The sequence below is a fragment of the Pavona decussata genome, unplaced genomic scaffold, assembly GCF_977016875.1.
Source record: "Pavona decussata unplaced genomic scaffold, jaPavDecu1.1 SCAFFOLD_24, whole genome shotgun sequence".
NCBI lineage: Eukaryota > Metazoa > Cnidaria > Anthozoa > Scleractinia > Agariciidae > Pavona > Pavona decussata.
In genome coordinates this window covers 383,883-408,923 of record NW_028145447.1, presented here as the reverse complement: position 1 = coordinate 408,923, position 25,041 = coordinate 383,883, and the positions used below count along the sequence as shown (strand labels likewise).

The following is a 25,041-nucleotide window of genomic DNA, read 5'->3' as shown; positions in this document are numbered from 1 at the left end:
TATGAACTCTCTTGACACACGCTTTTCCAGGAATGTTTTTGAAGCCGTTCAAAAAAACTCGCAGCACGTGTTTTATCGGGTCTAAAAGCACTCGGCTGCGCTTCGTGGTTTAAAATTCCGATAAAACACTGCTGCTTGTGTTTTAAACATTACGTAGTTTAAGGACCCCGGTTTGTGGTGTGGCCTGGCTTTGAACTCCTTACCTGCGCAGCAGTCCAGTGCTACAAGCAACTGAGCTAACAGCATAGTAGTTACCGTTATGTCTTCTGCTTCTGTTTATTATGCTGCGATGGACTATGGCATCCGTTAAGTTGTAGAGAACTTCATGTTGCTACCATTGGCCATGTAAAAATGTCAGTGCCTTGTCAAATCTATGGTTGCATTCTTCAGCTGAGAACACATCAAGTGCATTGACTTGGTATGTGGAGCAACGAGTTTAAAATGTCCTTACAACAAGTACCAGAATAACTTTCCCAAGTCAACGCCACAATCCATAAATAAATCACACTTGTGTGGAAATGCTGTACATATTGACAAGTTTTCTCTTGGTATAGTAAAGTCACTGTCAATACTGTTTCCATTTAGGTGCTTTTATTCAGTGTATGGAGCCTCAAGAGGCTGTCACCTTTTTATTGTCAAAGGTAAGTTTGATCCCTTGCCCAAACCCGTTGACATTGTGCAGTTCCAGAAAAAATCCATACCCACCCCATGGAAGGTCATCGGAAATTCCTGGGGGGGGGGGGGGGGGGGACCTTAAAAGTCAAAATTTTAGAAGCAAAGTATGAAGCTTAAATGGAATTTCCTAGGAGGAGGGGGGTGCAAAACATAAAACCTTCTGTGGGGGGAGTATGCATATTTTCTGAAACTGTAGATTCCTTCCCTCGTTGTGGTTATTTTCACAGCGGCGGATTGTTATTTTATTTATTTATTTTATTAGCTTTGCCTTTATGAAACCAAAAAAAAAAATCACATGCAATTAATATATAGACGTTGGTAGGGACATCGCATCAGCTAAGTAGCCAATTACTGCGGGCCCAGAGATAAAATATATGTAAACGAAAGAAAGAAAAAACACATCACATGCAGCACATTACTGGTACGTCTAGGAATCTTGTGGAGTTGCATTTCAAACAGATGGTTTTAAACATTCGGGGGTTGTCCGGATTGTAGTTCATTCTGACAGCACGAGAGTAGTAGTCATAGAGGAGAGATTTGAAACTGGTAAGAGTATACCACACTGAGTTCTTACTAAGTTTTGATCATTGTCCCACAGCCTGAGACCATCCTAAGTCATATGAAATTCCTTCTATCCCGCTTGACGTCACTGAATGAGGAAAGCCTGGTACACATTGCTCGTGTGTTGGATCCATCTCGTCCTTCCTTTAGGTCTCTGGCAAATAAAACCAGGCCACTCAGACGAAGGTATGAAATGATTGTCCAGTTGTCTTTCAATAAATTGACAATCAATTAGTGACTTGGAAGCTGATAAAGATAGTAGAGGTAGAGTGGGAATATTGATGACAATGGTGATGATGGTGATGTTAAAGATGGTCAGTTTGATTTGTTGGTCATGGTTATGATGATAATGATCGGGGCACTGACAATGACAATGGTGACGTCAGGTGAGGACGATGATGATGATGATGATGGTGATGGTGAAGGAGGTGATGGTGTTGGTGTTGGCCATGGTGATGGTGATGGGGATGATGATGTCGACAATAATGACGACGACAAAGATGATGATAGTGATGATGACAGTGATGTTAATGGCGATGGCAATAGCCTGGTCCATAAATACGATTTTGTTGGCACTGATGATGGTGGTGACAAAGACGATGAAGGGAGTGAGGATGACAACAAGATGTTGATGATAAATATCTAATTCTCTTGCTGTTGATAGTTATAAGTTATAATCATAAATATAAATATCTAATGTCATCTTTGGTTGTAGGACTGCATCCAGTAGCTCAATCAGTTCACTTATTTCCCTTGAAAGTACAATCAGCTTTGGACAGGTCAGTGCTCCAACTCTTGTAGTGTTAATCCGAAGTTTCACACCAGACATTTTGTACTTTTGGTAGAAGAAAGTCACAGGCGCTTTCTATTTGACCTAAAATCATTACAAGGAACAAATGTAATTAGGACCAGTTTGGACCAGTTGCAATAGTAATAAAAAGTAGTTAAAGAGCCTTTTCACTTTTGTCTGTCTCTTCCCTAGGAGGATAACAAACAGCCGATTCTTCAAGACCTAATTGAGCTGTTTTTGTGTTCGCTTTTGGTGCTAAATCACATCAGAGATCAAAAGATGGATGCTGGTGCAAGGTAGCTGAGTTTAAAATCAACTTTGTTTAACGAGGGTGACACGTAATAGTCTGTCTGTCTATTGTTAGATAAAGTAATCAGCTGTGGGATTTTGGTCTCAATATATGGCTACAGTAACTGTTACTTTGATGACAGCCAGACACTATCCTTGAACAGCTAATTCTGTTGGCTCAAAGAGCGGATTACTCTATCCAGTGGATAAATCAGTATCCGTCGGATAAAATGTACTGTAAACAATACATTGTATGGACCGTTTTAACCGTTCTCTTTACTTTTCATAGTCATTTAAACTGTTTTCCTGAATTTTTACAGTGGTTTCAACTCTTTTCTTGTTTCTTGTCATTCTTTTCAGCCGTTTTCTGGTAATTTTGTGAGTAATTTCAATCGTTTTCTTGAGTTGTGTCATTGGTTCAAACCGTTTTCTCATGTTCTTGAAGTTTGTCAGTGGTTTCAACTCTATTTTTCCCATTTTTGTCAGTTGTTTCCAGACTTTTCTTGATTTTTTCTTGTTTTAAAGCTTGTTGTTGAGTTTCGTTAGTGGCTTTAAGGCTTTTGTTGATTTTCTGTCAGTAGTTTCAACTGTTTTCTCAATTTTTCTCACCGGTTAAATAAGGTTCTGGATGCTAGGTGTGCTTCTAGCATACGGGTTAGGCACCTGAAGCAGGTGAAGGTGAAGTCTATAAGTATACCTTTGGTGTAGATAATAGACCACAGACAGAGATCCTTGAGTTGTTGATATAATTATCCTTTCAGCTAATATTAAGAACCACTGGTAGCACTATGGTATGGTGCCCTTTGAAGGAGAAGTTCTTGGCGATCATTAATTAGGAATTGTCCAGGACGAGCGTTAATAAGTTGTAAACATATACTTCATACCCCTCTCCTAGGATTTCAGCTATCAAGTGTGTTTGTGGAGGTCATGATGCTGCCGAGAGTTCCTATGGGAGAAAGAGGGTAGGTTAATTTCTGCTTCCTTGCCATTTGTAAAATGCAATCTTCAGAAATTACTTCTTCAATAGGCCATTTCCGAGTTGCTGTGAACCTCACTATGAAAGCGAGGCTAAGTGAAAAACTTTTCATATGAAAACTAGTTTTGTTTGCATATGAATGAAAACTAATTTTCATAAGAAAAACTTTGCACTTAGCCTCGCTTTCATAATGAGGTTCAAAGCAACTCGAAAATGGTCTATTATTGGCTCTTGTTAAGGTAGTACTTACAGTCTTCCAAGTGTTTCAGCAAGTTTAATGGAAACACGTTCTATGTATAATCTAAAATCCAAACCTTGGGTCATATTCACAAAACCCTCCTAAGTGAACATATATCCTTAGTATTGTTTCTAAACAATAATTATTGTCTATTGTTATGGCAGCAAAAGACTATTATAAACAAACAATACTTGGAAAACATCTTAACTTAGGTTCCTTCTGTGGGTACCAGAGTACAGATGACGTAAAACATAAGAAACAAAAGACAGAAAACAAAACAACTTCAAACGAGACCTAACGGCAATAGGTCAAAAACAATACAAATACAATGCTCTCCAGTACTTGAAGGAAGACCCTTTACTTAGAAGGGTTTGGTGAATCCATCCCCAGCATTTCATAGTTTGTCCATGTTTTTTTGCATCATTGGTAAGTATCCCATTTTCAACGCTGTATTTTAATCCATTTCTATCCCTCAACATCATCCTATCGCTGTCACAATCAGCTCGTAAGGACTTGTTTTAAACTCAAAATTTTGGGAGTTTCCAGTGGGCTTCTTAAAAGCATGCTTGATACGCTGACAGTTTTCCACTTTACTCTTATTTACAGGAAAGCACAGTGGAATTCCTTTGTCGACCTGTCAGGTTGTCCTGTGGTCAGCAACACACTGCTGTTATTAGCTCATCCGGGGATGTTTATACATGGGGACGATCACAGAAAGGAAGGTACATTCACGTGACTGTGCTGTGCATTCATTAATACTCATGTTTATGAATGCAGTTAAATGTTAATAATGTGCACATAATATTCATACTTGTGTATAATTACCCTCGGAGAAATGCCAATGAGCTCTTCCGTGTCATTTTGGGATAATTACAATGCCAGTGTTCATTTCTCGAGACACAACACTCCGCTCCCTTATTCTCTCTCTGTCTGAAGGAAAACTCAGGTAAGACCGTAGTAGACCTCCGCTTTCTTCAGCCCCTCACTCAATCTTGCTTAGAACCGGATCATTCAATATTAATACTTCTTTTTAATTCAGGGCTAGAAAAACAACGATAACAAGTGAATTGGTAATGATTTCTCGCTGTACAAATTTGAAAAATGTGAAAATCGAAAGTGTAACAAAGTTATTTGACGGTTTTGTCCAAGATTTTTCCTTATAACCTCCTCTGATTCTGGAAAGCCCGATAAATGGCTGTTTTGCTTTGCCACTGTAGAAGTCCAAGAGTTCTTAATTTCATCGATGGTAATTTTTCTGTTACAGACAGTCATATGTCAATCATCGTGTGAGCAGTTTACAGAAATGAAAAGCTTCACCCTGTCTGCCATAAATGACCACCTTCCACCTTGTGGACTGGTTCTCTCTCAACGGAACTAACTAACTGGGCTTGTTTGTCAATGTTGTGTGATTGTAACACATTGTTGCTTGTTTATTGTAGGTTGGGTCACGGAGATCTTATTGAAGAAGAAGGCAAATCTGTTCCCTTTCGAGTGGAAATTCTACACATGCATAGGTCAGTTACGCTTGCATGTTTGTCTTTCAAAAAAGGGTAAAGATTTGACTACTTAATCTGCTTTATTAAATCGATCGATCAATCAATCAATCAATCAATCAATCAAAAGAGGGTGATGTTTAATGAGAGTGACACTTGACAGTCTGTTGGGACTGGAAATCCTGTGGTGTCAGATTCCTGTATCTAATTGACATTTGGAAATGCCGAGGAAAACCGCTCTGAGCCAGGAGGCAAGTCAACATCAAACTCAACCCACAGATGGGGTCGAGTCCAGGACTCGAACCCGAGGGGAGTGGTCTTACTACTGCGACATCCCTGATCCCTATTTTAGATGTATGAAAACGAGCAACAACATAACGAAAATTGCACACAACTAAATCGAATTAAAGGAGGGTGGCCTTAACCTTTTTTAGGTCTGTTCTTTATGGGAATCTTGATAGATAGAGTACTCTGTAGGAGTGGTGCAAGTCCCTTTATATGCTGTGATTCTGTCGGTAGTAAGGTTAGGAATATTGCTTTTTTGCAGGATCAATGTGTTATCTGTAGCTTGTGGAATGGAACACACATTGGCGCTTTGCAGTGATGGGGTAAGAATTGAAGTTTTAAATGCTAATTTTATTAAATATCACCTGTTTTTAAAGACTTCATCTGTTTGTGTAAGATAACTGTTCCGTTTTTGATGTTTTGTTTTTCTGTCTTTACTCAGGTGTATTCTTGGGGATCCTCTGAATATGGCCAGGTTAGTATTCATGGAGGAATAACTGTCACTGTCAATGAAGCTGTAGATATATTAACTTACTAACTCAATCACTATTCATTGTCAACTAGCCAACTTTGGATGTTGAGCGTGTTCTTTTTAACAAATCGACCGCAGTTTTTGGTCTATTTAACAATTAGACGGCGAGCTCGAGGTTTGTATCGGCTGATAGTTGGCAAGGGGCGAGGCCCCGAGCCAACTATCAAAGGCGATAGAAACCGAGAGCGAGCATGTTTTAGCATACCCCACTGATCGATCTATCAAGCAAAAAATTCTTTTTATTTCATTAATTTTGATGCATGCTAAATCGCGCGCGCTCTGACAAACTGCCGTCTGTCGATCGTTATAATCCATCAAATATTTTCGCTCGCGCGCGATTGGTCTAAACGCCTCACGTGACCGAATATACCCCAGCTAAAACTGGGGAATATCCGATGATACTCCCCGAGTGATATTCCCCAATTTCAAAAACTTCAAGGCGCGTCAAGTTTACAATTAAAATTTAATGTCAAGATGGGGTAACGGTTTGCTTTTGTGACAGAAGGAGAGATAAACCTGCTGGTCGATAAAGCAGTATTAGAAAACAACATACGCTTTTAACGTTTTTGACGGTAAACTGTTGTTAAACGAAATGTTCAAATACTCAAGCTCGTTTCTACATGTTGCGAAAAATATTTGAAGGATAATAACCACAGTAGCCTCCATTTGGCTTTAAAAATATGCTCAGATATTTGTCCTTGGACATTATCTGCTCCTCGAAGCTCACAGTTTTCCTCGAGCTTCGCTCTCGGAAAACGCTTCGCCTCTCGGAACAGATAATGTCCGCGGACAAATATCTGAGCATATTTTCGCGCCAAATGGAGGCTATCGTTTATATAGACGGCACCTGTGTAGCCAATCAGATTGCGCGTTACGCGATAGTCGGTCACTGAGGTATGTAAACTGTTATAGGCCATAAAATGACGTCATAGAATCTTCAAAACTCAAGTGGAACCACAAGCCGCAGGCGAGTGGTTTCACTGCCAAGTTTTGAACATTTTATGGCGTCATTTTATGGTCTAGAAGTGTATAGTGCCGTCGATTTGTTTCTTATAATAACATGGAAAAAGTACCAGCGGAATTGGCTTTGTTTTCCTTTTGCAAAAGCGCCCGCGTCACATCTGCTGTCATTTTTATTGTGTGTACTCATATAGACAATAGCTACGAGCCAATCAGTGTGCGGGAATTTTGACAGTTATTGTAAACTGTATTGTCTCACCTATCCCCATTGAAAACGTTGCTACTTTTGTCTAATCATTGTACTCAATCTCCTCAAGCTTGGCCAGGGAGACACCCAGCAACAGACACGTCCAGTGTACATCACAGAACTGTCAGACAAAAGATGCATAGCAGTTGTGTGTGGACACTATCACTCCATGGCTCTGTCAGCAGACCATAGGGTGTGGTCATGGGGCTGGGGTGTCCATGGACAGTTGGGAGTGGGTGGCATTGAAGATGTCCTGCTGCCAACACATGTGACAACACTTGACGAATATGAAGTCACGCAATTCGCTGCTGGTTACTCACACAGTGCAGTGATATCATCCCAGGTCAGTGATTCAGTGTAAGGTAGTTCTCTAGTAATTAAATAAAAATGAAATAAATCACTTTTTTAAAGTGCCAATGTGTTTAGCGCAAAGAACTAATTAGGGACATTTCCAGATCGAATTGGAATTTAGAAGTGTTGGTTTTTGAGGAGAGGGGAAAACCAGAGTACCCGGAGAAAAACCTCTCGGAGCAAGGACAAGAACCAACAACAAACTCAACCCAATTGTGACGACGAGTCCGGAAACAAATCCCGGGCCACATTGGTGACAGGCGAGCGTCTCACAACTGCACCATCCCTGTTCTCCCTGTTGTTCACACAGCAGATAATGTTATCCGAAGATAAATCGCTATCCAGCGGATAAAATTAAATCTAACTTATACATTTTATCCGCTGGATAGCGACTTATCCACTTTTTGAACAACCGGGGCCTGAAGCTTTAAGATGTCTATTTGTGCTTTACTCAAGCTTGACTCATGACTTGAACGTGGGAATGATCAAAATTCTATTTGTTATCACAGTATGATACATTCTCTTAACAAAAACAGGTAAGAGTATTGAGAAAGAGTGAACCAGGGGATATTTTTCCATTTCGTTCGGTAAACAAGATGTCTTGAGAATATTCTCTGATTACGTTTAAAGTGGTGTTTTCAGGATCAAACCCTGACTGATGTACATAATTTCTTCTTCGTTTTGTTTATGTCTTTACAGGGACAAGTGTTTACATTTGGAGGAGGTAATTGTGTAATGAACTCTCAAAGTTAAAATGTTTAATTGCAACTATTATACTGCATTGTTGTAAAGTTACTACAGTATTATGTTTTGAAGTTGGCGTTAGAAAAATAGGCCTGAAGCCCCAACGTGTTAAGACTTCTGAACGATTTTCTATCCTTGCCCACCCTCCGTTTTCTTTCTTTCTTTCTTTCTTTCTTTCGTTTTTTTTTCCGTGTTCCACCTTACTCAAAATTCTGGATCCGCAAAGAATTCTCATCTCTGTGCTGATGGTAAAGACGTTTAGAAATTGGGTATATTTTCACTATTTATGACAGAACTTCATTTGTGCGTACGGTTGTGAGGATGGGAAGGTTTCAGTCCCTGTATGTTCCTACCTTGAAGCAATTTCCTTAAACTAAAACTTCCTCAAAGGCTACTAAGGTGTCTAACGTAAGGAAATGTAACAAAATACTGAGAACTGAGACTTTGGTGGACTGGCATGACATGCAGAGGAATGCTTCTATAATTGATTAACGCAGGAGCCAGTGGGCCACGTGGCACATTTAATGATAACAACTTCCAGAACTAGTGTAGTGGGAATACTAATCTGGGAATCTAATAATTAATTCGTTGATTAATTAATTAATTTATTAATTAATAATTTGTAACTAGACAAAAAAATAAAACCATGCATAACGAAGAAGAGAAAGAATATGAGAAAAGAAATATATACAATGTGGTCAGGGTCAATAACGGGGCTAATACTCGAGTTGAACAATTTGACCCTGCGCGCTGTGGGCTCAAAAATGTGGAGTTAGTTAAACTTCCAATGAATTTCTTTCACTGTTTTTGTCAGGGCTTTATGGTCAGCTGGGTTTAGGAACAAACAGCAAACAAACCCTTCCTCAGCTGGTGGAAACGTTAAAGAATGAGAAAGTTTATTTGATCTGTTGTGGTTCATTTGAGACTGTAAGTGAAGATTGATTTGTGTATGATAATACTGTTGATAACATTTGTCTAGAAACTGCACTCTACTCTTGAGACTGCTTAAAAAAGAGCGAGCTGGTCCTATAAAAAATGTAAAAGCTACAGCTGGGTGCCATCCTTTAAGGTGGCCGAACACAGTTTTCAAGTATACAGGTGTTAGTAAACATTATTTGAAAACTACGTACTTCTGAGTACCCGAAATTAGCATGGTGCAAAATTAACTAACAAGGAATAAATTTTGATACTTCTTGTTGAGCAAGGTGCCGTTGCCATGGCAACAGAGCGAGCTATTAACCATCCACAAATAAAGGTTTTCCTTAATTTTTAGAAAATGCAGTCGTTAGATTTTTTCCATTTTTTGTATCCAGAAAAACTCACAAAATACTGACATAGTGACGCTGCTTTCATGTAATTTTAACAGAGAGATCTCCTGTAAATGTTGGTTTCGCACTTTAATGTTTTTTGAAGACACCCTCCGTTAGATTTTGATTTTTGTTTGTAGGCGACTTACGCTTTTAGAGAACTACTGTTTTGTCAAATTTCACGAAATTCTAACGAGCGGTTCCTTAGAAAACAGTTAATTTCCATTAAAACAACCAGTCACAATTTTTTGCTCAAATGCGCATGCGTGGCTTTTAATTAGATTATCTCAGCAAAGATGAAAAGCGTACAAAAAGGCTCAGCTCTTCGCGAACTCACTTTTTTTGTTCGGCGATAAATGAAGAAGGATTCACAAACAAGAAACTGAGTAATTTTAAGAGCTAAGGCTTACCTTTGTGATCCATTTAGTGTCTAAATTCTAAATTTTAGTTTAAAAAGTAGAAGTAACATTCAAGTGTGCTAAAAATTAGATGTGATTATCGCCTATTTTCGATTTTAAATTTTCTGGGCACCGCCATGTTGGATTTTATGACGTCATACGGTTGTTGCTATTGTTATTCAGCAGACGTTTTTTTGTGTGAAACAATAGAGCAACCATATTACGTCATGAAATCCAAGATGGCGGCGCCCGGGAAATTTAAAATGAAAAATGGGCGATAATCAAATTCTGTTTTGTCTGACACAGAATATTATTTCCATGTTTTCCAACGAAATTTAAAATTAAATTGTATTTTCAACGATTTAAGGTTAATTTATTTCAAGAGTGAAGGTTTCCTTTAACCCTATCTAGACTGGGGGGATTCTGCTCGCATGGACTTTGAAAGTTTATAACTTGGTCGACCCCTGTCGGCTTGGTCAATATGTGAGGAAGTACCACAAAGTTAGTGACTTGCGTTGTTATGAAAATTTATCTGGAAACAATTTGGTGTTGCATATGAATGTCCATTGAATTTGCTAGTTTTTAATGTTAATCGGAGACATTTTTGTTATTATAATACATCACACAATATACACACTATTGTTTTCCATTCTGCTAAACAGTTAATGACAATTGCCAATTGGAGTTGTATTGGTTTTGATAACATACCATATGTTTTCATGTTCATCCATCCAGATGGCTGTCACAGAAGATCAGAAAATCTTCAATTGGGGAAGAAGTCCACACTTCTTCCGATATTACATGGTAAGTGTAATTTACATGAATTTAAGTTGCGTTACAAATGCTTGATACAACATTATTAGAATGAAAATAATGTAATAATGTATAATTATATTCCATATTTTAAGTTAGTTTTGTGCCTTTGTGCCTCAGTTACTGGAAATTGTGATCAAAATTTTGCCCACATTAATTTTACTCCCCAATTTGGTGTGATGGTATGATTTTACAACCCCACCAAAATTAAAGGCATTGAAGTACTGGCTGGCTAGTTTCTCAACGTGGCTATATACATACCCAGAAATAGGATCAAGCCTGGCATTAGTATAGTAGTGTTAGGCTTTCATTGTAAACACAAAAACTCTCATGTTAACAAGCATTTCAAGTAATGCCAGTTTTTCTGAGCACAACCACTAATCCCATTTTCCGTTAACACGGTAATTTAAGATTTTGCACTCTAACATATTAAATTTCAGCGGCAAGAGTTTCGTTCCAAGCGTTCTGTGCAGCCCTCTCTTCCAGCGAACTCAGTTTCTCATCGCTTGCTGCCCGTGAAAATGGAATGTACATTCTCATCTAGGATTAAGGACGTAAGTGGCTTGTCTTGTTTCCTGTTGACATCACGTAGATTAGACTTTTAGAGATGACCTGTAATTTCATTGAGTCGTTGGATCCACTGATCTAGTGTTGATAAGCACTTCTCAAACTCTTTTTAAAGAGTTAATTATTAAAATAATTCAAAGGAAATCGTACCTTGAAGGAGGTTTGGGAAATTGATCCCAATTGTCATACAATTTGGTGAATTTTTGCTTTGATTTTCTCCAAGAATTGTTAATTGTTCGAGAAGCTATATCAAACATGCAAAAGAGTGTTTTGTCTGATTTCTTGTTTATCTAGCAATGCTGACTCTTGCTAGCTGAATATTTCTGTGTCAACTCAAAGTTTAAAGCCAATAAATTTTGTCCTTAATGTTCATGAGATAGGAGGTGTCTTGATAACCCCCCCCCCCCCCCCCCACACACACACACACACACACACACACACACACACACACACACCAAATACGGTTGGTCCTCTTCCAACAAACTTGTTATGACCTGTTCCCCTAAATCTGTCTAATTTGTTAGTCCCTGTTTAATTACTGAACTGTTCATGTTGTTAGGTTTGCTGTGGTAACTGGCATTACATGGCGCTGATGGAGTCTGGCCAGCTCTACAGTTAGTCCCTGTTTAACTCCTGAATTGTTCATGTTGTCAGGTTTGCTGTGGTAACTGGCATTACATGGCGCTGATGGAGTCTGGCCAGCTCTACAGTTAGTCCCTGTTTAACTCCTGAATTGTTCATGTTGTCAGGTTTGCTGTGGTAACTGGCATTACATGGCGCTGATGGAGTCTGGCCAGCTCTACAGTTAGTTCCTGTTTAACTCCTGAATTGTTCATGTTGTCAGGTTTGCTGTGGTAACTGGCATTACATGGCGCTGATGGAGTCTGGCCAGCTCTACAGTTGGGGATTTAATGACTATGGACAACTGGGTCTGGGAAGTAAGACAGACAAACAAGTAAGGTTTCAATGTGAGATGGCAACAACTAATCAATGATTTTCCTTAAAAAAAGAAAAAACGTCATGGATAGGCTTCCACTTTTGATGTATAGCATTGATCAGTTATTTTATTTTTCCTAAAGATAATTTTAAGTAATAATGATGACAATGATGAGGATGATGTTGATGATGATGATGATGATGATGATGATGATGATGATGATGATGGCGAATTGATAATAAGGACTCAATCAATAAGTAAAATACAAGGCCTCCTCAGGACAGTAGACCTGTACCTTTCAAAAGTTCTATTTGCACAGGACCCTGGTAACCTGCAGCAGTATTGTTTTTTAGGGCTGGGAGCATTGTTTTGTTGTTCGTTTCTTTTGTCGCTCCCCTTTAGGCAACTTGTTGTTGCCCAGTTGCTTCGGCATCTCTCGGATTAAAATGTGCTTCAGCCGTGTTATGTTTACATCATCATCGTCATCATCATCATCATTGAACCATCGCAGTTTTCTACGCAACCTAAGCAGCTGCAGAAAAAAAGACTGAAAAAATTGGGGCTTGAACAGGATTCAAACCCATATTTCTGCAATACCAGTGCGGTGCTCTACCAACTAAACTATCAAGCTGACCATGGTCTCACAAAGTCGTCGTCGTCTTCTTCTTCTTCTTCTTCTTGTTCTTCTTCTTCTTCTTCTTGTTCTTCTTCTTCTTCTTCTTCTTCTTCTTCTTCTTCTTCTTCTTCTTCTTCTTCATCTTCTTCTTCTTCTTCTTCTTCTTCTTCTTCTCCTCTCCTCCTCCTCCTCCTCCTTCTCCTCCTCCTCCTCCTCCTCCTCCTCCTCCTCCTTTTCTCCTTCTTCTTCCTCTGTTTCCTTTCGCTTTTGCTATGACTTCTTCAATAATGATTATTTGATATTGTTTAATTTTTTAAGATGACTCCTAGGCTGCTTCATAAGCTTTCAAACAAGTTCATAATGACGATCAGTGTTGGTGCAGAGTGTTCTGTAGCCATGGATTCTGTAGGGCTGGTTTATGTTTGGGGGAGAGCTGACTCGGGCCAGGTGAGTGAATTGACCCCATATGTCCTATTTGTAACAAGAGTTTTTCACTGACCAAACGGTTTTTACGCGAATTCATTCGGGTAATTCCTTCTGGTAATTCAAAGTTGTACAACGTATGACCTTCTTTTATATGTTCTGAGAATATTAATGAAGTTCGGTAAGCCTTTCAATTAAAATTAGTTTTACATTAGAGCAAATAACTAAACACGTCGTTAGTAAAAATCTAGCCTTAGAAAGGATATTGAAACTAGAAATAAGACAGCTGATAACACTAAAGTTGCGCTGTAACGGTACAATTATCGCTATTTCCTGGATGTTTACCGAAAGGTTGTTAGAACGGGAAAATCTAAGAACCTGTGTTTAAACAGCTTTCGTTTAAAACGTGATAACGATCGGAACTTTTGCTATACGCTAACGAATTGTGCTCGTTCTAATACTCCAAAACACCTTACGAGCACGGCTAAATAAACATTCATTTCGACGAGTAATTCACATGTAATATAAAGATTATCAATTTCCTGAGACACTAAACTGAAAATACTTTTCGATTTCTAAGAGATTGAATTCCTTTTACATTACGGAGAAATGGTCCTTGTGACATATTGTTACCATCCACACAGTCCTCACATGAGTCCCCACAGAGCGCATTAAAGCAAAATAGGTAACACTAATTCCTACATTCCCACATGGGTTGATGGCTTTTCAAAAGGAAAATTACTCTAAGCTAACACAGATTGATCTCTCCACAAGTTTAAGAAATAGAATTTTGTTATCCAAATTTACAAGCTGCTGTTCCCTTTCCGAAAAATACTACCTGGCCTTCATGGTCAGTTTCCTAGCTCAAAATTTAGCAAGACGTTCACTTCTTTTTCCGGTGTTACTTTGTTCTATAACTCAAAATCTGGCAAAATGTTTAATTCTTTTTGCAGTATTACTTCGTTCAATAACTCATATATATATAGCAATAAGTTCACTGCTTTTTCCAGTGTACCTTCCTCCTGTAGCTCACAATCTAGCAATGTGTTCATTTCTTTTTTCGTTATACCTTTGTTCTATAGCTCAAAATAGCAATAAGTTCACTTCCTTTTGCGATACAACTTCGTTCTATAGCTCAAAGTCTAGCAATAAGTTCACTTCTTTTTCAGTTATAACTACGTTCTATACCTCGAAATCTAGCAATAAGTTCACTTCTTTTCCCGTTACAACTTCGTCCTATAGCTCAAAATTTAGCGATACGTTCACTACTTTTTTCGTTCCTCTGATAACTCCGTTCCATTGCTCAAAATCTAGCAATGCGTTCTCTTCTTTTTTCGTTATAACTTCGTTCTATTGCTCAAAATCTAGCAATAAGTTCACTTCTTTTTCCGTTACAACTTCGTCCTATAGCTCAAAATTTAGCGATACGTTCACTACTTTTTTCGCTCCTCTGATAACTCCGTTCCATTGCTCAAAATCTAGCAATGCGTTCTCTTCTTTTTTCGTTATAACTTCGTTCTATAGCTCAAAATCTAGCAATGCGTTCTCTTCTTTTTCGTAATAGCTTCGTTTTATAGTTCAAAATCTAGCAATGCGTCATCTTTTTTTTTCGTTATAATTTCTTTGTATAGCTCAAAATTTAGCAATGCGTTCACTTCCTTTTTCGTTATAACTTCTTTTTTTGTTCAAAATCTAGCAATGCGTTCACTTCTTTTTTCGTTACAACTTCGTTCTATAGTTCAAAATCTACCAATAAGTTCACTTCTTTTTCCGGTATAACTTGGTTCTTTATGCAATAAAGAATTGAAAAATTATCAAACACCTGCGAAATGTTCGAAATGTTCTTGATTAGTTCTCCTTCTTCTTACACCTTTGTTAGTTTAATGTCATCTTTAATCTTTCATTGTAGCTGGGCTTGGATTTCACTAGCATTGGTGCCAATAAAAAAGAAGTTTCCATACCTTGTCAGTTGACCAGTCTTCCACCACTGAACAGAAAGGCTTCTATATCAAGCGAGGTACAATACAGTACAATTTTATTTTGCTCAATATGCAGATAGAATGGGTTCCCTGACTCTGCTTTTGGTTTTGAATAAAAGAATGCCCTTTTGGTGAAGCCAGTTTTGATCCAATGACCACTAGTTTTAGTCTAACATTACATTATGCTAGAAATTTAAACGTAAAACTGTTGTTTGTGTGTCTATCTGCTAACATTATAGATTAGTTTTTTATGACCAATGAATGACAGATTGACTTTGTTTAATTATTCATCAATTGTTAGTTGAGATTTTCATCACTTTTTAAAAATTAAAGTACTGATTTTGTTTCAGCACTCGCATAGATCTGACGCAAATTTTGATGTGGACATTGACTGGGATTTACCAGATCTTTCATCAATTGGTAAGAAAGGGTTCACCTGGTGTGTTTTCATCATTTCTGATGCACAACAAAACAGGTAGTGTTCATTATTCCCTTGCAATGCCAAAAAGAGAGAATTGTCGTGTAGGAGCTGAATGAGGTGAGTCTAACCTAGGACAAGGTACAATGTGTTACCCAGGTCAGATCCATGTCGACAAAAATGGTCACTATGTCCCACAAAGGACGAAGAGGACCAAGCTTTGAAAGTTGTTAGTCCCTTAACTGCCCTTCATGATACGTCATTGTGAAACAACTAGATAGCCTGGTGCAACAATGCTAGTATAACACAGAACCTACTCTCCCAACCTTTTGTTCTATGTTACCCTACTGGTTCACCTTGCTGAAATTTTGTATTTTCATGCAGGCAGTAAATCAGCTCCTTATGGCAGAGAAGCACTTACAGTAGCCTTGCGGCAACTCAGTGATCAGTATAATGCCCAACCAATGATCAGGTATCTTTCAGACAAAAAAATTCTGTCCCACGATTCTCTATACATTCTTTTAGGATTGTTCTAAGAATTATATGGCAGATTACAATATAATGACTAATCATTCTGACTGTGGTGATGGTAAAGCTGCAGACCTGGGACAAGTTACATAAAACTAAACGGCGGGTGGTAAATGCTATCATCAGACGTTAAAATACTGAATGTGACTGGGCTGAAGGTCTGGCGTTAGCAGTTACGCCCGACGTTGAATTTTATGCAACTCACCCCAGATGATGTTTCATGATTGAAACTTTAATTCATGGACAAGTAAATTTTTGTTCATTATCATCAATATTCTCACATATTTGAACGAAGTGAGATACATCAAAATAGCTTGGTTATTTTTAGTTAATTGTTTTGGGCATAAGTTTACTTGACAGTGTTAACGATGTGTCCAACCTTTCTATATTGACATTGATAGATGTCATCAGGTTAGGCTTATTTGTTATTTCAATTGCTTTTCAGACATTGTTTGGATATCAAAGACTTCTTGGCAGCTGCAGTTGTTTATGAAACTATTGGTGAATGGCCACAGGTTAATGTTTTGATCAAAGCAATATATAAAACGTTTTACCAAGCAATTATCATTTTCTTACCTTCTTTGGCACTATAGTAAATATCTCTCCCAAATTGATAAGTTTTACAAGCGGGCTCTATGTTATGGCTATACCAGCAAATATACACCTACAACTGATGTAATTACTATCAAAGATAGGCTACTATGGGATAAGATAACTGCTGATAATGCTCATCCCCTTCATGAACTGCTTCCACTCCAGAGATCAAGAGGCCTTAGGAAAAGGGGACACCCTTACATCCTGCCATGTGTCAGGACTGAATGTCATAAACGCTGTTTTGTGAATAGATGCCTTTTTTTATCTAACTGTCTTTGCACATTTGTCAATAGTTTGTGATTCGTTCTTTTTTATAGTAGTTAGTTATATGAAATTGTAAGTCCAGACGTATGACTCTGGGAATGTTTCTTTTGGCATTTGTTAATAAAGAATTCATTAAAGCCCTGAGCATTTTATTTAGAGGATCTCGTCTTAATTACTTACCTTTGTTAAAAAAGAGTGTGGAATTTCATGGAAAATTCAATGCTTTCCGATGTGCAAAAAAGCATGAAAAGTATGGAATGAGTATTGCCTTTCCTGGCTCTCTAGGATTCTGTGGTTTCCTGGAAAGCGTGGAATTTTGCACCATAAAAGCCCTGAAAAAGTGCGGAAAATCTTACAAGCATATTCCACACTGGCTTTTCCCAATACATGCGCACAAAAGTATGGAAAACTCTGCAGAATGTTAATCTTGGAACCGCTATTGTTGTGAATCAGTTAACATGATGCTGTACATGTGTTGTAAATACTGTACAATTATTATATAAGCTTGTGTTCACTGAGCCTAACCTGCAGAACTTTGTGAAAGGTTATAGGCTTAGCTCTCTAAGAAACTAAATTGAAGGATAATTTTTTCTTAGGTCCTTGGATACAGCTTGAGATTCCTGGGTGACTATTTCACATCAGTATCGTGTAATAAAGAAGAGGGACAGGTGATCTCATCAGCTCTGGATGTTATGCATCATGTTATTAGGTAACAATGGTGATTGTAAAACTTTGAACTTACAGTGTTTATAGTGATGACATAATTCCATGCAACCTTTAGTCAGTTTTAAGATGAGGTTAGTCTTGTGTTTGTGGACAACAACTCGAGTATTTGTCATTCAGTTGAAAGACAGTGAATGACACTTTGCTGTTGTGGTGCTTGTTTTGTCACTGTGTATTTTTCGAAATAAAGTAAGGAATTCTATAAGGGAAATAGGGTCTTTGAAAGCAAGCTTTTATAAACTTACTGTGTAAAGATTAGTTTGAAAACATTGACAAGCTTCATCAACTTTCCAATTTAATTGTGGAACTCTCCATAAACATTCTTGAACAGTTTCTCCAAAAACAAGTTGGAATTACAGTGGAACCCTGCCCTTCGACCACCTTGTTATTACGACCACGTTTTTGTGCCCCAAACAAATTGTAATTTTAGTCATTTCCGTAGTTAATCCGACCACCCTGTTATAACGACCATATTTTCACATCCAGAAGGTGGTCATAGGAACAAGGTTCCACAGTACTCTGTTTTAACAGCTCTTAAGGACGGTGCCTACTATTGTTACTGCGCATACGTTCTGCGCATCTCGAGATACTCGGGTTTCCTATGGGTGGTGCCTACTAATACAGGAATATTTTTGTGTGGATTAAAACTATGCGGAGAAAGCAGAACTTAGCAAACGCTTTTGGTATCTCGAAAGAAAATTGGGGGTAACCATGCATTTTTCAGAGATAATTAAGCTTCAATTTAGGGAAAAAATCCCATACATTGCTTCATATTTTGGGGCTTTTTAGAGATATTATTGCTTAATTATCTTTGAAAATTGCGTGGCTACCCCCAATTTTTGTTTTGGATTCCAATAGGCCTTCCTAAGATCTGCTTTTCCCGCATAGTCATAAACCGCACAAAAATACTGCGATATTAGTAGGCATCGTCCTTAAAAGAGGCAATGATGCCTAACAGTGTTGAGCTGTGGAAAGGGTTTAAAATGTGGATGAACTTGACGATCAGTCATTGTCGTGATAACTAACATCCAGTTGATTTCTTCTTAGGAAATTCACAGAAGCTCAAGGTAGTGGGGAGCAATCAACACAGCAAACTGTCTGGCTTCTACAAGAGGTTAATTGCATTGGATGCTTTGTGCATTCTCTCTGCGATAGTTATTCACAGTTTTTCTGAACTGTGTAGGCATTGAATTAGTTCCATGACAAGGTTTGAACTAAGGAATTTTAAGGCTCTGGGACAACTGTATGTTGTAGGTGCCCCAAGCTTTCAGTTGCAGGTGTACATTCATCCTGAATCAATACAGCATCACAATTTTAGATTGGTAATGGCAATGCTGCATACAGACAGAGATTTAGATTAGCCACACACGCATTGTATAGCGTCCTACATTTCCCATTTTTCTTGTTGAAATTGCCATTTTTATTTTTCTGTGTGTGTGTGTGTCACACTGATTTTCTCTGCTTTCATTTTTCCAGTGTATGAACTTAGTGTGTCACAAGATCAGCAGAAATTCTAAGTTGATTTCTTTTGTTTCACTGTTATGTAGATACTGCAGTTCTGGCACAAGAACAGTCTTCCCTGTGACAGTCTGGAATGTTTCTTGTCAGAATACCTGGACATTCTCGGCTACCCTCTCAGCTTACTCATGATCAGGTACTTGTTTCATGACGGGTTTGAGAAAGGTTAGGTCGATCGTTCACAGAATTACAGTTACCGGTATGCATATTGTGTATCAAGCTGGCACTTACAGTTTCTGAAGCAACACATTTTTAGAATTCATTTAAAACTCCTTGATAAAGAAAGAAGATAAAAGAGCAAAGAGTTTTGTGGAAGCATTCCATGACACAAGGGCTAAGAGTTTATATTCACACTTAAAACAACCTTCCATGCAATCCTTACCACAGCATGACTGCACCTAGTCCAGTCGTGGCCTCTTTGCTCTCTGTCTTGCAACTCACGGTGTGAGTAGCGTGACAGAGAGTGGAGGGCCACAACTGGGCTAGACTGCACCATTTTACATGCCTTCTTTTTACGAAAATATATTTCTTAGACAAAAAGACAATCTTCACATTTTTCTCTTTTACAGGGACCCTTTCCTGTCACCCACAAGGTCAAGAGATCCCCAGGAAGCAGAAGAAAGCGAAGAACCAATGCCACATTTTAGCTCTGCTTTTTACAACAAAGTAGTGACCTATGTGGTGAATCAACTTCAAGAAGAGGATGTGGGCGAGGAGTACACTTCTGACCTAAAAGGGATTCTCACAAGGTTCAACAGCTCTTCTGATGCATCCAGTGGTAAAGATGAAATATACTCACAGCCTTTTGCACAGCTAGATGCTGGTGTTCAGCTTCAAGAATTTAATACAGCACAAAGGCATCTATGGCAAGAAATCTTGGACAACATCAAGAAGGATTTGGATAGACACCCATACATTGCATTATCGATGACTGCCGCTGCGACTGTTGCATCTGCAGCGGTTTCCCAACAGAGAGTTTGGAGGGAAGGGGAGGGGATCTCCGAACTGCAAGCTGATGTAGTGTTGTTCACATGCAATCATCATTTTCCAAGAGTGTATTTCCAGGAATTTGTTTTACCTGAATTTCAGCAGAGGATGTCCGAATTGACTCTTCCCCTGAAGCATACAACAAAGCTGCTGTTGAAGTATTATGGCAAAGTGGAGGGTTGTCTGCCAACTTCCTGTCCTATTTGTGTCTACAACTCCATAAGGTTGGAACAAGTGGAAATTCTTGTTGAGCAAAATGCAAACGGTGAAAATATACAAGCAAGACCATGGGATATTTGATGTTGATAACTGAAAAGGGCAATGTTGTACACATTATGATATGCTTCATATGGACTGAGTCAAATATCTGACAGTACCATTTGTTGTGTTCCCAACTCTGATGGGTGATGAGCATGCTGCTCAACCAAGTGCTAAGATTCTAGCAATCACTCAACTTTATTCATGACACATGGTGGAAAACTATAATTACAAAAATCAGAAAAATACAATCAAAATAAGGCAGAAACTAAGGAAAAGCAATGCAAAAATGGTCACTTACACTGTTCACTCCTGGTTGCAACTATAAATATTTGTAATGATAACAATCGTTGTGGCAAAGGAATGAATAGCTCGAAGATAAATGATCTGAGTGTGCAACTCTGACTTGACTGTTCTCATTCTCCAGATCACGAGACTTGATTAAATGATTAACTTATTAATTGATTCTATTAGGTTAATTTTTTATTGTAACTGAAACAAAAAACTAGTGTGACTCATGTCACACCATTGGCCAAATATGAAATTGCTCCTAGAGCTCTGTGCTTTGTGACTTTCCAAGAAAGTACAAAACATAATCAGTTTATACTGTATTTTTTTAAATACACATTGGAAGAACTATAAAATCCATTTATATCCTGCTTTTTCACAGCCCAAGTTTCCTTGTACTATTAGAGTAGTTCATAACCAAGCTGGACCATTATTTCAAAGTGGTTTGGGAGGGGTGAGAGGGGGAAAGTTGGCTTGCAAGCTAGGAAAGATCTCTAGAAAAGGGTTGGCATCTTTAATGTCTGGTCAGACAACTACAGTAGGAGTTTTTAGAATCAAAATCTAAACAATATAATGTGATGACATAACGTAATGTGTCATTTTTTGTGGGATGAGATAAAAAAGTCAACAACTTTTCAGTGAGTGCATGTTTATTCATCAAAATAATTTACAGCATATATAGAAGGAAGAAATTAATAGTTATATCATCAAAAATAATTATTAGAATATTGTCTGAATCAAAAAATTATCTAAGAAACACTTTTACATCACAGTTTTATTTAGAAAAGCAAGAAACGCTGTGTTCTAATTCTGTTCTAAAAATATTTGAAAATTACATGTACATTGTGATTGTACACATACTCTAAGCATTATAGCTGATTGTGACTACATTACTTTTAACACAAAACAAATCTCAGAGTTACATGCATTCAACGTTCATTAATATTATTGCAGAGGAAAAACGTTACAGACTGAGATATTTTAGTGAAATAACTGCCATATCAAGAAATAAACTTAAAGCACTTATTTTGACCATGAAATAATTAAACTTGTCAAACAAGTTGTTGAAATATTTATTTACTTTTATGGATAACAAAAAGCTTCCTCGATGACTAGTTAGCAGAAAAGTCATTATTAGCAGGTATAAAATCCTCCATCATGTTTTCTGGAATAGCCGCCATTTGTTGCAGCACTGTGGTGACTCTCTGTTGATAAAGAACAAAGGTCAAAATAGTTAGCAAAACCAAATTAGAAAGGAAGGTCCAACTGAATACGACCTGGAGGTGAGAGTTACTCAGTGGAAGCTTAAAACAGGCAGATGTTGTTGGTTGTGCAAACTATGAGCCAGTTTTCCTTTTCTTTTTATGTAAGATAATATGCCTAATGGTATGTCAGGATGATACACTGGCAATTTACTCCATTAGAAAATGCATTAAAAATAAAATAAACTATAGATTTGTATAGAGCATAATTCCATGGTAAGATGACACTTTACTGTGGGGGGCGCTCTCCAGATCGAATTGGAATTTGGAAATGCTGTTTTTTTCAGGAGAGGGGAAAACTGGGGTACCCAGAGAAAAACCTCTCGGAGCAAGGACAACAACCAACAACAAACTCAATCCTCATATACCAAGGTGGGAGGCAAGTCCTCTCACCATCCCTGCTCCCCAATGAGAAACATTATGAGTGCGTTTTTTGGGAGAATCCAAAAACAGATTTGTGATCGCAGATCATTCGGATCATGGTGTATCAAAGGAACCGACGAATCCTTATCCAGAGTGGATTCGTCGGTTCCTTTGATGCACCATGATCCGAATGATCTGAGATCACAAATCCATTTTTGGATTCTCCCAAAAAAATGCACGCTTTGTTGGTGATTTTGTTCATCAGGGCTCATGCTTATACAACAATATTGTTTTGGAAAGTAGAAAGTTGTGCCTGTTAATTATAATTTGGTTGTCGTCATTAACATATAAATGGCTGCTCAACCAGATGCATATTATTTCTTAATTACCTATAGCTCCATTAATGCTGTGAATGCTCTGCCGTTGTACACTTGTACTTTTCATCAGCGGCAATTTGTAGAGGTCAATTTCCGGTTCTTCTGGTGGAGGTCGATTCTTTAGAATCCGCCTATTAATGAAAGAAACAATGCATTTTAGTAAGGCAGAAACGTGTAGTTTAAAAGAAAGTGCTACCTCAAAAGAAGTTGATATTTATGCAAAAGTTTCCTAACCCGCAATACAACCCTTTAAACTTGCACTTACTCAAGTCACAGGCCTAACCAGCTGGTAACAAAGCAAAGTGTCTTGTAATCCAGCTATGATGAGTTGCGCTCTTGGAGAAGCATGTAACTCCCTTTGAAACAGGCAGATTGGTCAAGGCCAATGATTATAATTTGTAATAGGGATGCCACCTGTTTGCATAAAACAGCTTATGCCTTGTGAAGCATTATCTGTTTTTATTTATTTTTTATTTTATTTTATTAGCTTCACCAACATAATGTTAATACATTCAGGTAATCAAACAAAGTAACAAAGAAAAAGTGGCAGGGATTCCGCAACAGCGTGAGCCAGACTTACTGCAGGCCCAGAAATTAAAAAAATATAAGAATAGTTAAAATACATGTACATAAACACAAAATTAAAAGCAACACGAGACAGGCTGAGCAAGACTACAACACTTATTATATCTGCTTCAAACAAGGGAGTCAGAGCTTTCAACCTTCTTTACCCTTCTCTCCTTGTGCCCTCCATCCCCACTGCCCCACCCCCTCCCCCCCAACACACACACACCACAACCACCAATACCTTTTCCTCATTCCACCATTACTTTTACTCAAAATCCTTGCCCTTTTCTCACATTCTTCCTACTATAACTATCATACTACAGCAGAAAGCTTACCCATGGGGCAAATTAGCAGTTTCATATTGCACCAATGTCTCTGCCTTGGAAGAAAGGAATTCCTTATGGTGGTCATAAGTTGACTTGATCACAAAATCCAAGCTGTCATTGGGAGCCTATAATACAAATAAAATGTGAATTAATTATTGATTATCTGGACTTAATCTACTTCCTTGTCCACAAGAATTTGGCGACTTTTGAGGAACTCTTTTGACCCCTAATATCAAAGAACAAATTATCCTATCTTGTCCCCATACTTTTCTTTATCTTATGAAACTACTGGGAGAAGTTATTAAAAAATCAAGAAAACTCACCTTGGGTGATCATATCTTTAATTCTTATGTCCTCAGGGGTTGAATAAGCATTGATATTACAAGGAGAAATTTGATGCTGATCTCTGTTAGGGCTTAAAAGGTTTAGTTTCATACAGAAGACTCTGCTTCCACTGGACATTCCGGTTAAACTAGTATTAGCACTCAAGGGAGGCTGAGCTTCCGTAAGAATATGTTATAATGTGCAAGTTTGTTGACCTCATGAGTTTTGGCATTTGTCACGCACACAATACATTTAAGCACCTGAGGATCGTGGTGAAAAATTTCCCTTCTTGAGCTCGCGAGTGTGGCTGTTTTATTGAGTCTGTCCCAAGCAGTGCCCTCTTGGCTTGTGTTCGTCAACGTTCTTTTTTCTTTTACCTGAAATAAATGGATCATTCAATTGATTTCACTTAAGCTGTGTGTTCTTCTATACATTCCACATGAGTTCCAATTCAGCGAAATGTTTCGAAAGAGAGTCAATAATAGCAGGTTTACGGATAACAGAAGTGATTTTGTGTAATCAAGAAAACTTAGATTAGATTTGCAGCCGGTTTGAGACAATGGCGATTGCGGATTACGCTTTATAAGTTATCCCGGGCCGCGATAAACACAAATTAAAATTAAGCTTTATACAACCAGATAATTCTGTAAACAAAGCTGAAACAACATTAATTTAGGTTTTACCCAAGATAGTCCATGAAAAAGAACCCAAAGGCATTAATTTCTTGATAAAAATGAACATTCCTAAGGAAGACCCGAAGAAAAGATCTTTTTGTTCTTCGACAGCTGAAGCTTCGCTCGCGATTTGTTTGAGACATGAATCATGTGTGGTAACAGTACGAGTCACAACCACGTAAATCTTCGATTGTTTCACTAACCTGCTTTCCTTCTTGTCCGTAGAAATCGCTGTCGTTCTGAAGTCTTGGGAAAGGGTAAGGATCACGAGGCATGTTGCAAAAATGCGGGAGAAAAAAGCCTTCTTGGAATGTTTACTGAAAGAACACAGCGTTTGTCGTCCTTTTGCAGGCGTCCAAGTTGCTATGGCAATAGGATGTATACCGCGAG

At 38.2% G+C, this 25,041-nt stretch overlaps 2 protein-coding genes across 2 annotated transcripts in view; one reads left to right on the top strand and one right to left on the bottom strand.

Annotated features, from left to right (window-relative positions):
* Positions 1 to 21,818, top strand: part of LOC146485860 (uncharacterized) — a 50,548-nt gene extending 28,730 nt beyond the window's left edge. Inside the window, exons 19-42 of the mRNA XM_085102829.1 lie at positions 586 to 641; positions 1,274 to 1,422; positions 1,952 to 2,015; positions 2,219 to 2,322; positions 3,210 to 3,276; positions 4,135 to 4,250; positions 4,968 to 5,042; positions 5,569 to 5,629; positions 5,749 to 5,781; positions 7,116 to 7,388; positions 8,096 to 8,120; positions 8,955 to 9,067; positions 10,581 to 10,649; positions 11,099 to 11,212; positions 12,070 to 12,180; positions 13,097 to 13,225; positions 15,111 to 15,218; positions 15,531 to 15,600; positions 15,983 to 16,070; positions 16,572 to 16,641; positions 17,581 to 17,693; positions 18,755 to 18,821; positions 19,255 to 19,361; positions 19,795 to 21,818. Coding sequence (XP_084958955.1) covers positions 586 to 641; positions 1,274 to 1,422; positions 1,952 to 2,015; positions 2,219 to 2,322; positions 3,210 to 3,276; positions 4,135 to 4,250; positions 4,968 to 5,042; positions 5,569 to 5,629; positions 5,749 to 5,781; positions 7,116 to 7,388; positions 8,096 to 8,120; positions 8,955 to 9,067; positions 10,581 to 10,649; positions 11,099 to 11,212; positions 12,070 to 12,180; positions 13,097 to 13,225; positions 15,111 to 15,218; positions 15,531 to 15,600; positions 15,983 to 16,070; positions 16,572 to 16,641; positions 17,581 to 17,693; positions 18,755 to 18,821; positions 19,255 to 19,361; positions 19,795 to 20,512 — 2,900 coding nt within the window. The 3' untranslated portion in view covers positions 20,513 to 21,818. The remainder of the gene's footprint in view (positions 1 to 585; positions 642 to 1,273; positions 1,423 to 1,951; positions 2,016 to 2,218; positions 2,323 to 3,209; positions 3,277 to 4,134; positions 4,251 to 4,967; positions 5,043 to 5,568; positions 5,630 to 5,748; positions 5,782 to 7,115; positions 7,389 to 8,095; positions 8,121 to 8,954; positions 9,068 to 10,580; positions 10,650 to 11,098; positions 11,213 to 12,069; positions 12,181 to 13,096; positions 13,226 to 15,110; positions 15,219 to 15,530; positions 15,601 to 15,982; positions 16,071 to 16,571; positions 16,642 to 17,580; positions 17,694 to 18,754; positions 18,822 to 19,254; positions 19,362 to 19,794) is intronic.
* LOC146485859 (protein CFAP276-like) lies at positions 21,391 to 25,014 on the bottom strand. The gene is made up of 5 exons (XM_085102869.1): positions 24,855 to 25,014; positions 24,238 to 24,354; positions 23,663 to 23,778; positions 22,773 to 22,891; positions 21,391 to 21,963 (listed from the first exon to the last, which is right to left on the bottom strand). Exons 1-5 carry the CDS (start codon positions 24,924 to 24,926, stop codon positions 21,893 to 21,895), a joined length of 495 nt encoding a protein of 164 aa, XP_084958995.1. The 5' UTR covers positions 24,927 to 25,014; the 3' UTR covers positions 21,391 to 21,892.
* Between the last annotated feature and the right edge of the window lie 27 nt (positions 25,015 to 25,041).

Bases quoted from the DNA above. Each gene is read 5' to 3' on its own strand.
- LOC146485859 (XM_085102869.1), bottom strand. From the start codon at position 24,926: ATGCCTCGTGATCCTTACCCTTTCCCAAGACTTCAGAACGACAGCGAT. The intron at 23,779-24,237 runs GTGCTTAAATGT...TTTGTATTATAG, and splicing joins TTTTTCACCACGATCCTCAG to GCTCCCAATGACAGCTTGGA. The intron at 22,892-23,662 runs GTAAGCTTTCTG...TTTCATTAATAG, and splicing joins ACTGCTAATTTGCCCCATGG to GCGGATTCTAAAGAATCGAC.